The sequence below is a fragment of the Strix aluco genome, chromosome 13, assembly GCF_031877795.1.
Source record: "Strix aluco isolate bStrAlu1 chromosome 13, bStrAlu1.hap1, whole genome shotgun sequence".
In the NCBI taxonomy this organism is placed as follows: Eukaryota; Metazoa; Chordata; class Aves; order Strigiformes; family Strigidae; genus Strix; species Strix aluco.
The window spans coordinates 8,060,536-8,073,615 of record NC_133943.1 but is presented as its reverse complement, the minus strand read 5'-3'; the positions used below and the strand labels follow the sequence as shown (position 1 = coordinate 8,073,615).

The following is a 13,080-nucleotide window of genomic DNA, read 5'->3' as shown; positions in this document are numbered from 1 at the left end:
CCGGCCCCTCTGCTCCCCTGGGAGTGGAGTAGTAACTCCTGCACCCAGGGAGGGAGAAGCCCTGGGATTTTGGGAGAGCTGAGGATAACCAGGATAATAAGGCACCACTAATTGTCCTTATCCTCCTACCCTGGCAAGGCATAGCTGGACCCAGCACGAGGCACTGTGCGCTGAGAACTGGAATTGCCCTGAAAAACTTATAGACAAAAAATGAATTCAAAACCCCAGGCAGATCCACATGGAGAGGAGGGTGGGAAGTATGGACCCTGGGACAGGGGAGGTTTAGACTGGACATTAGGAAAGAATTTTTCACAGAAAGAGTGGTCAGACAGTGGAATAGGCTGCCCAGGGAGGTGGTGGAGTCACCATCCCTGGGTGTGTTTAAGGGTCGTTTGGATGAGCTGTTGGGGGATGTGGTGTAGGGGAGAACTTTGTAGAGTAGGGCTGATGGTTGGACTCGATGATCCCAAGGGTCTTTTCCAGTCTGAATGATTCTGTGATTCTGTGAAATGTGGGCAGGATGCTGCTCCCCGGCTTTGGCCGCTCCCTGGTGCCAGCACACGGTTCTGAGCCTGCGTCACAGCAGAGCGCTGTTAGAGCATCCCAATCTAGTTTGGTGGCCTGGGCCACTGTCACCAGCTTTCCCCCATGCAAAGCCAATTACCTGCAATGTCAGGCAAATACAGTGTGGGGTAGGAGGAGCCCAACAACCAAGGAGGGTCAGTCCCTGTGCCAGGCAGTGCCAGTGGGACAGGAGGGAAGCCCTTCTTTCAAGGAAGGTGGGTTGGTAGCATGACCAGGCACCGGGGAAATCCCTCGTGCACATGGGGCATTGTGGTAGCCGGAGTACCCGGAGTGGGAAGGGCCCCCAGCTCAAACCATGCCTCCTCCTGCCAAGCATTGCAGAGCAAGAGCCAATGAAGCAAAAGGTGTGAAGGTGAGTCCCCACGGTGACACCAGCAGGACAAGATGGAGAGCAGAGTGAGGGGGGGGAAGACGTATCTCACGTCATGACCCACCTCCCTTTTCCCCACCGACACATACAAAATGACCTGAACCTGCACCCACGTCCGGAGGAGGGAAAGTTGGAAGCAGTGAGCCCAGCTCTACCCCATCCAGATCCAGCAGTTTGTCTCCAGCCATGCCCCAAACCAGATGCTTTAGACGAAGACGCCAGGAGCTGCCTTAATAAGCGCTTATGCAATCCTTCTCGCGCGGAGGAAATGTCTTTCCCAATCCCCAGCCATTAGCAGTTGGCTGATGCCCTGGAGCGGGACATTTTAGAGCCCTTGTAAATTTGCTTCAGGAGTGGAAAGTGGACGGAGGAGGGGAAGGCGCTGGTTTTCGTCAGGGACCTGCATCAGCCGGGAGCTATTCTCCGCTTCTCCCCACAAGCAGAGATGTGCCACCACGGGTCAGCACCCAAACCCTGCCCCAAGCCAGGGGATCGGGGACAGGGGAATGATGGTGGCACCTCCTGCCCCAGGGTCAGCACCCAGCCCCAGGGCTTTGGGGGTCAGTGCTGGTCTCAGCAGGGAATTTGAGTGAGGAAAGAAGAGGCTTTAGGGCAGAAGCTTCACTCCTGCTTCAGTGCAAAAACTTCTTCTGGATTAAGAAAGGTCAACTGGGCAGCAACTGTACCAGCTCTCCATGCACATGGGTCACCTGGGCTGCTGCCCAGAGCTCACGGACTCATTTTTCCCATTATCTCCAATTGTGTGTCCATGACGAGTAATGTAATATAAGCAGAAATTCCCTTTATGGCAGGTAGACCCTCCTTCCACTGATTTCCATGGCAATCAGACGGGGGAACGGCACCATTTTAAGTAAGACTCGGGGCACCCACGCCAGCTTGGAGTAATGATTTTGGGGCTGGTTCCAGCGGCGAGGCTGCCGGTACCTTCCCTTTGCCTATTGTTTGCATCCAAACCTAATTGCAAATTGACATGAGCCGTCTTTGGGGAGCGGCTGCTCCGCTCTGCTCCGTCAGCACAATGAGCCGTTGTTGATACGGCCGCAGCAATTTTCCAGGTTAATTTATGGCCGCCACACCCCATTAGCGGCAATAAATGTGGAGCCCAGTTTTGCCGAAATTGTGAGTTACGATTTTTCAAATAAATACATTTTCCTATAAACCAGCGCTCTGTTTAGTTTGAATGTTCCTCGCAGACACATCCATCTACATAAAATACACAGGAGAGGAAGCTGAGCTGTGACTTCGCTCTGATGACATAAAAACTTTTGTAAACACAATGTCATTTACAGTACGAGCGAGGAGAGAGGACAAAAAATAAACAGCGAGTGCCTGGCGCATCCCTTCAGGAGCACATGGAAAATTTAATAATCTTTTTTCCATAAAGCTTTGTTTTCCTTTTGATTTATCCAGACAGGGCAGTGGCTGCTTGGCCATAAATAGATTGTATTTCTTGAGAGGCAATGGTTGCAATCATCCTTTATGTCGCCGGAGGGGCGGCGCGGGAGGTGTGTGTACAGAGAAGATGCCGTGGATTGCTGCTAGGAACAGGACAGCACAGCCCAGCCACTGTGGGCACCCAGTTCACCCCCAATTCCTCCTGCTCCTTTGGTGGGGCTCTGACAGCCTGAACCCCACTTGGGATTGCTTGTGTGATGCTGTTGTAGGAACAAGCGGCCTGGTGATGTAGTTTGGGGGACTCAGGCAGTGTGTGGGTGCTGGAGTGCATTGGCACGTGTGAGCCCCCCCCATGTCCCAGTGCTCTCCCCCCGCCACTAAAAGACCTGTGCTGGCGCAGCAAGACACACGTGGCAAACCCTCCCGGGGAGGAAGGATACCCTGAGTGGGCTTTCGCAGCCATGGTGCTCACAGCCCAACCTTGGCCGTGACACCGGGGCTGCATTCGTTGCCAATCAAACTGACTTCTGCAGGTTCTCTCCCTCCTCACATCACTGGGAGGAAAATAATCCCCCCAGAGCAGCAACACACACACAGCCAGCCCCATGCACTGCTCCTTGAAGCAGACTCTGCTCGTGCCTCAGTTTCCCAAGGCGTTTTGCAACCGTTCCCCCCAGGCCTCCAGGAGCAGAACTGTTAGGAAGGTGCTGAGTGATTATTATTGCATTATTTCTAGCAAGTGCTATAAATACCCAGGGGCACCTTTAGACACAACCCAGCTGCCCGGGGGAGCTGGCTCAGCCCCCTCTACGCCTGCGGAGGCTGTTGGAGGCAGGGATCGAAGGCAGCGGCTGGGTGAGGAGGTACCCCGGGACACAACCTGATGGGGGGGACAGCGGGGGGGCTGCATGGGGGGATGGGAACTTCCCAGCTTCACCCTGGAGCTACAGCAGAGCCTGGGGCGGGGCGGGGGGGGGGGGGATGCAGGAGCAGGAGGGTGCCGGGATGCTGCAGGGAACCGCTAGCAGGGAAGACAAGGGGAATATTTTACGGGGCTGCAATGTAAACAGAGCTGGAGCAGAGCCCCTTTTTATGGAGTCCCTGTCCTGCCAGGGCATCTGCCAAGGCCCTGATTTACGCTCCTATTTAGATAAGGGAGCCGGAGGGGGGGAGCAGAGCTGGCGTCAAAGTCACAGGACACCCCGGGCTGCCGCTCACTGGGTGCTGATAAGGAGGTGGCCGAGGGGCTGGGGCCAAAGCCGCAGCCCCCCATCCCAGGGCAGGGGATAGGTGGCTCCTGCTGGGTTTGGGGTGCTGGGGGGCTGCGGAGATCCAGGATAACGTCACCCCCCGGCATGCAGCACCGGACCCCCTCGCCATCGCCCGGCCATGAGGGCAGGGAATCTTTCTCTGGGAAGGATTTGAAGGAAAACAGGTGGAGAGAAACGAGGTTCCTCCCGCCATGCCAGCCATAAATCACCTAATCCAAACCGCTCGGTGTTTTCCCCCCCGCATGAGCGGGGAGATGTGAAATTAAAGAAACTCACCAAAAGTTTGAGAAGTGCTAAATTTGGACGCCATGACAAAGGCAGTCTGGTTTGATTTAGAAGGTGTCGGCGTGAAAAGGGCTCCGGTTTTATTATTTTATTAAAACACGAAAGATTAGAACGATTTTCCAAAGGAAAATCAACCCATTGGTCCCACTATTTGCTCAGCTGAGCACTTCCAAACTGCGCAGGGTCCAGGGACCTCCGGCGGGGGGGGGATAAAGCAAGATAACGCCCGGTCTTGGGCTGGGCTTACCTGGCTCGGTGGCCGGAGGCTGGAGGTGGCTCTGGTGCATGATTCGAAGCAACGGCTCTGAGCTGGATGTGACTGTGCAGTGCAGGGGTATGAGGATGGAAGGGTTTTTTTGGGGGGAGGGTGTTTTCCAGGGATGGGGTTGGGTGGCACAGACCCCAGCCTCATGGTTTGCTGGATCAGGGCTTTTACAGGGTTGGGGAGAGGCTCAGCAAGGAGCCTGGCTGGTTTGTAAGAGGGAGCAGGGCACACTGAAGGTGATGGTCGGGCGGTGAGGCATGAAGTGGGACCCCTGAACCTCTCCCAGGCGGGCACTGCCCCCCGCCAGCTCCGAGCCAGGCTCAGGGATCCCACCCAGCCACGGGTGTTTTGGAGGAAATCGGGGACACGATGCCCTACCCAAGGCCTGATTCTAAAACGGGAGAGTAATCACTAGCAAATGTTTGCAGGGCGCTTGTTTAAAGGGGGTGGGGAAGGGGGGGCTTTGCAGCAGCTAAGAACAAAGCGGGGGGAGCAAAGCTGGGCAGATCTGGTACAGCCGCACCCCCCCGCCCTGGCCGCCGGGGCCCAGCAGAACCAGAGACCCGCTTGCACCCTGCCCCGGCCCCCCCGGCCTCCTGCCTTTGCAACTCGCCTTGTAACAACTAACGATGGAAAATCCGAGGCATTTAAGTGGCTCCCGAATCCGCCCGGGAACCGTGATTGAGAGAAGTCAAATAAAATTTGTCATCTTTAAAATGCAGGAGGACGTTAATGGTGTGTTAGCCCGGATGATTAATACAAGCGCCTGCAAACAACCCTCCAACGTTTCCACCCTCCGCTGCAAGATGAATCGCTGGAAAGCGCCGTTAATCGCTAACATACCTTGGGCCCAAAGCCCCTTCCTGCCCCGCCGTGCTGTGATCGCCACCGCCGTGCCCTGCCTGTCCTCACTGGGAGTAACTGGAGCAAGAGCAGGGGTTGGCCCCAGCATCACCCGGCCAGGCTGGGGGTGAAGCGCAGGGTCCGGGAGCCGTCGCCCCAGCGATCTGTCTCCCATGGGTGCAGAGGCGAGCGGGATGTGCTGCCCACTGCAGGGTCCCATGCCGGGCTTGGGTTTGGGGCTGCGGTGAAGTACAAGCTCCCAGCCCCAAGGGGACCCCCCAGCCCTTTTGTGGCCAGGTTGGAATGGGGAAACACAGGGCAGGTTCCCGCTGCCCTATTGTAAATATGTTTACGTGTGTGGATAGTATAATTTTTATATATTTATGTATGTGTGTGCAGTGTCTGTGCACGGATGTGCAGCATAAATGTGTGTGTTTATATGCCACGCGTGCAACGTGTGTGTGCCTACACAGCATGTGTGTGCAACACGTGTGTGTACGTAATAGATATATGGTGGCCTTGTGTGTGTGTGTAGTGTATCTGTGCTGCTGGTGTCCGTGTGTGATATATATGGGTGCAGTTAAGTGCATGTGTGTAACGTACCTGCGGGAAGTGTGTGCGCAGCACAGCCAGGTGTGCAGCGTATGCAGCACCTCTACGTTTGTGGCACGTGTAGGCAACACGTCCAGCGTATCTCCGTGAGCAGCATGTGTGCGCGGTGGAACCGCACACGTGTGTGCGTGTGGTGTGTGTGTGCCCAACTCGGTGCGTGCCGTGCAGGCGGGCAGCGCACGTCGGTGTGCAGCCTGTGTTTGTGCCACACACGTGTGCGTGGGGACCCAGCCCCACCATCACCGCCACCCCCCCCCAGGCCCTTCGCCCCCTCCTCTCCCCCCCATCACCCAGCTCTCTCCGTGGAGGCTGCTCAAGCACCCAGCACCCCGCACCGCGCTCCCCGCACTCCGCTCCTGCCCCGCGTGGGGACGGGACGCGCTGGCCCCGGGGCCGGGGGCTCCCCCCCCCAGAGACTCCGGCTTTTGGAAAGCGGAAAGCCCCGGGGTCACCGCGGCCCCGGAGAGCCCACATGGCCCGGCCCGGCCCGGCCGTCGGGGCTCAGGGCTCCCCGCACCCGCTGCCGCCTCCCGTCCCGGCCAGCTCTCCGTGGGGGCTCGGGCACCCCCGCCCCGGCAGCGGGGGAGCGGAGGGGATGGAAGTGGGAGGGAGCGGGGGCTGCGGGGTCCCCCCTCGGGTCACTCCTCACCCCCTTCTCCCTGCGAGCAACCAGCAAGCGGGAGGCGAGAGCAAACAGCGGAGGTGTGAGCCCAAATAAACCGAGTCAACAGCGCGGCGCACGCCCCCTCCGCCCCCCCGCTCCTCCCGGGGCCCCCGAGCATCCTCCCCTGCCCATTGGCTCCGCGGCGGGGGGGGGCCCGGCCCTATATAAAGGGAGGGTTGGGAGGCTGCAGAAGGGGTTAAAAAAAAAAAAAAAAAACCCAAACCACAAAACACACCCAAAAAACCCCCCAACAAACCCAAAACCCCAACCGCACCAACCCACACCCCAAAGCCAGCCACCACCATCGCAGCCCCACGCCGGAGCCGCGGTCCCGCCCGGGGGGGGAGCGTGTCCCGCCCGGCCGCCGCGGCCATGGTGCGGTGCTGAGCGCGGCCCCCGGGGCCAGCGGGGCGGACCATGAACCTGGTGGGGGGCTACCAGCACCACCACCACCACCACCACCACATGCTGCACGACCCCTTCCTCTTCGGGCCGGCGGCGAGGTGCCACCAGGAGCGCTCCTACTTCCCCGGCTGGGTGCTCAACCCGGCCGAGGGGACCCCCGAGCTCGCCGGGCAAAGCCCGAGCTACGGCCCCGCCGAGTACGGCCCGGCCAGGCAGGGGCGGCTGGAGGCTCTCAGCGGCCGCCTGGGCCGGCGGAAAGGGGTCGGGGGACCCAAGAAAGAGCGACGGAGGACGGAGAGCATCAACAGCGCCTTCGCCGAGCTCCGCGAGTGCATCCCCAACGTGCCCGCCGACACCAAGCTCTCCAAGATCAAGACCCTGCGCCTGGCCACCAGCTACATCGCCTACCTGATGGAGGTGCTGGCCAAGGACAGCCAGCCCGGGGACACCGAGGGCTTCAAAGCCGAGCTCAAGAAGGCCGACGGCAGGGAGAACAAGAGGAAAAGGGAGACGGTAAGAGGCGGGCCGGGATCCCGCTGCCCCGCTCTCCCCGCGCCGGGAGCGGGCGGGGAAAGCCCCGGGGCTGGGGGGAAAAAAACCCAACAGAAACCTCACAGTCTTCTCGGCCCCGCTGGAGCCTTTTTTCCCAGCTTAAAAATAAAAATATACATCCGTGGGGAGCACCTCGGCAGAGGAAAACCCGAGCCCAGCTTGCCCGGAGGGCTCCCGACGGGCCGGGCGGGCTCCCGGGCGCTTTCCCCGAGGGTTAAACCCCGGGAGCGGCCGCGGCGGAGCCTCCCGCCGGTTCGACCTTCCCGGCTCCCGGCCGCTTTCCCGGGACGAGCGGGCGCGGGTGCGTTTCGGAGCAAGGACGGCCGCCTCTCCCCCTGCTGCAGCGGGCGGGGTGGGGTCCCCCCCCAAAAAAAACCCTCTTTATCCTCGGGCTGGTAAAAGCCGCCTGGAGCCGCGGGGCTCGGCTGCAGCCCCGGGGCGGGCGCAAGGTGCGGGCGGGCGGGCGGCCCGAGACCTCGGCTCCGCTCCTGACCGCTCCTTTCTCCCCCCCCTCCCCGTCTCCTCTCCCGCAGCTGCCCGAGGTCTACTCGCAGCCTTTGGGCCACGGCGAGAAGAAGCTGAAGGGCCGGACGGGTTGGCCCCAGCAGGTCTGGGCTCTGGAACTGAACCCCTGAGGGCTGCCCCGCCGCCCCGACGGCGCTCCCCGCTCGCCCCTCCATGTGCAATGTCGGAGAGAGCCCGGCCCGGTCCCCGGAGCCCATCCGGGAGCAGGATGCGGGTCCCCGGCCCGGCTCCCCGCCCGCCGAGACGGATGCTCCGCGGGAGACAAGCGAAGGGCGCCTGCGGGGCCGGATCCTGCCCGCCCCGTCGGCAGCGGGGACCGGCCGGGCCATTTCCCCCCTCGCCCCCTTCCCCCGTTTGCAGTAATCGTTGCTCCTTCCCGCTGTCAGCAGCGATCGGCGGCTCCTGCCCTCCCGGGGCGGGCTGAAACGGTTTGATTCGTTTGCTGTTGTAAATACGAGCCCCCGTCCCCATCCCCGTCCCCGTCCGCTGCCTGACCGACGTGTGGCTGCGGTGAAACTACCTAGAGGTGCATTTGGGAACACTCCTGTGCCGGGTTTTCTACCTCAGATCTGCATGACCACTTCCCGAGGGACCGGGCGCGCCACACCACGTATTTAAAATGGAATAATTAAAACAAACAAACAAAAAATTAAATAAAATAAAATTTAAACTTTACGCAAACAGCCTCGGGTCTGAGCCCTCTGCCTTCCCTTGCTCCAGAGATTGCGCTGCTGCGGCCGGGCCCCCTGCCCTCCTGCCCGCAGGGGCGAGGGGTGCTGCGGGATTAAGGACTCCCCTTAAGTCAGTGCCCTGCTGTGGGACCCACCCATGTGAGGGAATTCCCTCCCGTGGGGCTTGGGCAGCTCCGGGGGATCCTTTGGGATTTCTTTATGCCGTGCTTGCTCACCCCAGGAGCTGGCATGGCTCTGGAAATGTGTACCCACAGCCTGCCCCAGGGCACAAACTCTGCCCCTGCCCTGCAACCCCTTCCCTCCTGACCCAGGGGACCTGCTAGAGGCACCGGACTGGTATTTGGCGTGGGGGAGGATGGCAGGATCAGGCCTTCACCGCATCTGGGTTGTATGAGCATCGTAGAGCTGTGGATCCCTGGTTTTATTGCTGCCACACAGAGAACCAGGGCTCAGCTCCCCTTCCTGGCTCAGGCAGCTCCCCTGCCCAGCTCTGGCATCGGCAGCACTTTCTCACAGGGATCCCCTCTTAGGAGCTGCCTCGGCCACATTTTGAAGGAGCAACGTCCCCTCCTCACCGTCCGAACATGACGGACACCACCAGCCTCAGACACACCAATGCTCACGCAGCCCAAAGTCATCTCTGTCACCTCTCAGGCATAAATCCTTAATAATCCTTAATAATTAAAGCTGAATCCTCATCCCTTTATGCTGTGCGTTACTGAAGGTGGTTTCCAAGCACGGGCTCAGGGCCTGATCCTGCCTTCCCAGCCTGGCCACACCGCCGTTCCCAGAAATACCAGGACAAACCCCAACACTCATCCCACTGCTCAGGGCAAAGAAAAGCAGCATGGGGAAGAGTCATATGTTATTGTAGGGTTAATCCGAGGGCTCAGCTAGGAGCATTAAATTTTCTATTTTAAACCAAGCTTCTTCTTGCAACTAAAGGTTTAGAAATAATGATGCAACATCCGTAAATCGCTGACACGTCGATCAATCTGTGCATGTGCAGCCACACACACCAAAAATACTCCAGCTCAGCCGTGGTGAAGCAGCTCGGGTTTTATAACCACTTTGTGCATGTGTACAAATACAGACGGATGGACACACAAACATTGGAGAGTACAGCCGATGTAATTAAAGCTCGCAGAACGATCAGGCTGCAGGAACCAGCCTTCCCTCGCTTCGGAGCCGCTGTGCGTTTGCCTTCCAGCCCCTGATCTGTTTTCTGATCTCTTTGAACGAGGCTGAGATGAAAACTGACTGCCTGAGCAGAGCAATGCCTGTGGTGGTATCGTTTTGTTCAGGCTATAAAAAGTTTAGCACGGTACCGAATCCGTGAGTGAAGCTAGAACAGGGCATTTCAAGAACCAAACACATTCAAGGGAAAAAAAAAAAAAAAGAGAAAAAGAAAATGTATAGAAAATCAGCCCCAAATATCCTATTTTATGACTACGTTTCACAATCTCTTAAAGGGCTGGGTTTTTACAGAAAAGCTCCCAGTGTTAGTGATGAACACTGTAATCCAGCGCCCCATAAATGTGCCCAGCCCCAACTCTGGTTGCAGGTGCCAGCCCACACCCCTGTACCCGCACGGCACCGGCCGGGGCTGCCCCTCGGCATCGGGTGGGAGAAAGAGCTAAACCTGGGACTTGCTCTGCTGCACAGGGCAGAGGGGTCTGCACGAGTCGGTGTCCTGGTCCCGGCACACCAGGCTCTATCTGGAACATCGTTTGCAGCCTGGGGACCCTCCCCTGCCCCACCAAAAACCTCTGGTGTTTTTTTTTCTTACGGATTTCCAGTTTTGCTCCTGGAAAGGGGGCACGCTGCGCAGCCGGGGCAATGCTCAGCCTGCATCCGCGGGATTGTTGCTTTTCTTACCACACGTTTCTGGTGGTGGTACCTGCTGGCTGCAAACTTCTGGGAAAGGCGTCCCCAGGGCCAGGCTCCCTCACTTCTTCATCGTTTTCCAAGTGAAAACACTCTCTGTTTCCACATCTGCAGAGAGTTTCTCTGCCCAGCAAGGGGATTTTCCTGTAGGATTGGCTCCGTGTTTTGGGGGTGTGTGTGTGAAAAAAAAAAAAGCACTAAACGTTTTCTGTTCCCCGGGGCTTCACTGCTCCCCAAAATGATGCTTTGGAGGGGGAGTATTTGCAAGCAGTGAGCTCCGTCCCCACCTCGGCACCACACAGGCGGCTCTGCCGCTCCGGGACCAGGAAGGGGTGTTGATGCTGAGCTCAGGACTGGGTGCAGCCTAGGATGGGGTCACCCCCTTCACCCCAAAAGGGAGAGGAGCTGCAGGGGAGGTTGGAGCCCTGCACAGGCACAGCCTCTCTTCCTCAGGCAGCAAACCTGAGCGGCTGGGAGAGGTGTCTCGGCAGCCTCCGTCAGGCAGTGGCAGGGCTCCCGGTGCCGGCTGCACCAAACCTGGGAGGAAGGAGAATGGTTTGGCCACCGGCTTTGAATTTTTGGCCATCTGAGAGCCTAGCTCATCGACCAGGGGAGGTGGCCCTGCACATACCTACGGCTCGACCCTCCCGTGAACTTGATGCCGTTGGGAAGCAGCATGCTCCCGGCACGCAGGCTGGAGTCTGTAGTTGCCTGGACAGAAGTACACGCACGCAGGGATCGCCTGGCCCGGGGGCAACATCATACGTGCTCTGTCCCCTGCTGCTGGAATCCAGCCACGAGGGACGGTGGAGGGGACCCGGCCACTCTGCTGCCTGCCCTGCCCGGCCACTCGTCCCCCCTGCCTGGCCAAGGGGACAAGCACTGGGGGCAGAGGGGCTGTCAGGCACTTCCCACCCCATGTTATGGATCGCTGGGGTTTGGTGTGCAAAGAAACGGTTCCTTTTTTTCCTTCCCCCCCCCTTCCTGCCAAGCCCAGACCCTGCTTGTTGTTGTTGTAGGTATTTATGGGCCTGTTTATCTGATCTCGGGGGAGCCTATTCTTATCTCAGAAGCAGCAAGGGAAGGGTTACACTGGACAGCTCGGTAGACAGTATGGAGCCAAATAAAATACCAATCTGACAGAAAAAAAAAAAGCAAAAAAAGGGAAAGAAACACCCAGCCCCAGCCACCCGCTCACCCAGGAGTGCGAGGGTACCTGGAGCAAACCTGCAAGGCCAGGGGATTGTCCAATATTTCTGCACAGCTCCACTTCCCTGCTCCCTGGGCTGGATCCTGGAAGGGACCCAGCTCCGCAGACACCCGCCACCACCCTCCCTGGGAAAAAAAGACTCGGGCAGCAGCCCCCAGATGAGCACAGTGCAGGCTGTGGGCTGGCACCCAGCTCAGCACGTGTTGGCCCCCAAAACGGGTGCTGGTTTCAGGCAGACGGCACAACCCTGGGCGAGAAATGCCCGGGCACCCGGCAGAGGAGAGCATGTTTTAATGTCACTGAAAGAGGGGAAAAATAAGAAATATTTTAAATTTCAGGTCAGTTATGGCTGTTCAGCCGTGACACTGCTGTTTGCTGTTTCCTTGGGGTGAGCACGGAAATGTCCCTGCTGGGGACGAGAGGCACAGCCGGTCCCCAGCCCCCGCAGGGACTCGCTCAAGGTCGCCCCGAAGGTCACGGCCAGGGCCAGGGCAGCTGCCTCCCGTCATGGGGCCTCTCTGGCCTGGCCCTAGCCGGTGACACAGGGCTGGGGGAGGCATGAGGCAGGGGGAAACCCCCAGACACCACTTGGGGAGCAGCGGGGAGCCCCATCTCTGCTCTGGCCTCTCCGGAACCCAGGGGTGCAGCGCGGCTGGGCCAGGGTGAGGGGGGCTGGGTGGGATGGATGGGGCTGGGATCCTGCCATGCCAGGCAGGGGGGCAAGGGCAGCTCCATGTCAGGGGTCCCCCCCAGTTCTTGCCGCCCTCCCCACCCTGCACCCCACTCTAATTACCCACTCTTAAGGAAGCGCCTGATAGTTCTGGCCATTTAAGGTAGCCCCAGCCCCTCTCAGTAAGGGTAATTGGGCCATAATTTGTTTTCGGTGTCAAGATGGCGTCAAAGATAAGACAAAAATCTCCAGGTTTGGGGGCTAAAGAGACAGGAGAAATCCTGACCCAGGGCCGACCTCGGAGGAATGGCCACAAGCCCCAGTGAGTAACATGGCAGGTGAAAGATTTACTGCCAGGGGAGCTTTTTGATCCTCTCCCAACACTCGGAGCCTCTCAGCCCAGTTGCTGGCTCCCAAGTCAGACTGTCTCCTAGGAGTATGGCTCAGGTGGGAACATTTTTCTGTCCAACAGAGGCCCCCTCAGCTGCAAAGTTCATGACATGCAACAGTTCTTCCTCAAATCTCTATGCTTCTGGAGTCACGTGATTCTGAGACCCATCTAAAGAGAAGATGTATTTCCAATTCTGTAGAAATGATGTCCAAGCATGGGAAGACACTGGAGCCACAAGGAAGATGAAGGCTCCAACTTTTTTTTTCTTTATTTTATTTTTTAAAACAAATCCAAACTCTCTGGGTTTTCACCCCTGTGGCTGTCCTTGCTTGAGTCTGATAGTGCCAAGCTCTGCCCGGGGTGTATTTCTCCATGCAGCTGCCTGTGCTGGGAGAAGACCAAGAGCACTTCACCTTGGGTCAACGTTCCCAAGACCA

At 58.6% G+C, this 13,080-nt stretch overlaps 1 protein-coding gene and 2 long non-coding RNA genes across 3 annotated transcripts; 2 read left to right on the top strand and 1 right to left on the bottom strand.

Annotated features, from left to right (window-relative positions):
• The first annotated feature begins 3,155 nt into the window (after positions 1 to 3,155).
• Positions 3,156 to 5,395, top strand: LOC141929464 (uncharacterized). Its single transcript, XR_012625030.1, has 2 exons — positions 3,156 to 3,234; positions 4,915 to 5,395. It is a non-coding gene; the product is annotated as an uncharacterized LOC141929464 (long non-coding RNA).
• An 840-nt stretch (positions 5,396 to 6,235) lies between these two features.
• HAND1 (heart and neural crest derivatives expressed 1) lies at positions 6,236 to 8,474 on the top strand. The gene is made up of 2 exons (XM_074838444.1): positions 6,236 to 7,229; positions 7,802 to 8,474. Exons 1-2 carry the CDS (start codon positions 6,729 to 6,731, stop codon positions 7,901 to 7,903), a joined length of 603 nt encoding a protein of 200 aa, XP_074694545.1. The 5' UTR covers positions 6,236 to 6,728; the 3' UTR covers positions 7,904 to 8,474.
• A 2,396-nt stretch (positions 8,475 to 10,870) lies between these two features.
• Positions 10,871 to 11,764, bottom strand: LOC141929287 (uncharacterized). Its single transcript, XR_012624993.1, has 3 exons — positions 11,589 to 11,764; positions 11,004 to 11,083; positions 10,871 to 10,909 (listed from the first exon to the last, which is right to left on the bottom strand). It is a non-coding gene; the product is annotated as an uncharacterized LOC141929287 (long non-coding RNA).
• Positions 11,765 to 13,080: the final 1,316 nt, after the last annotated feature.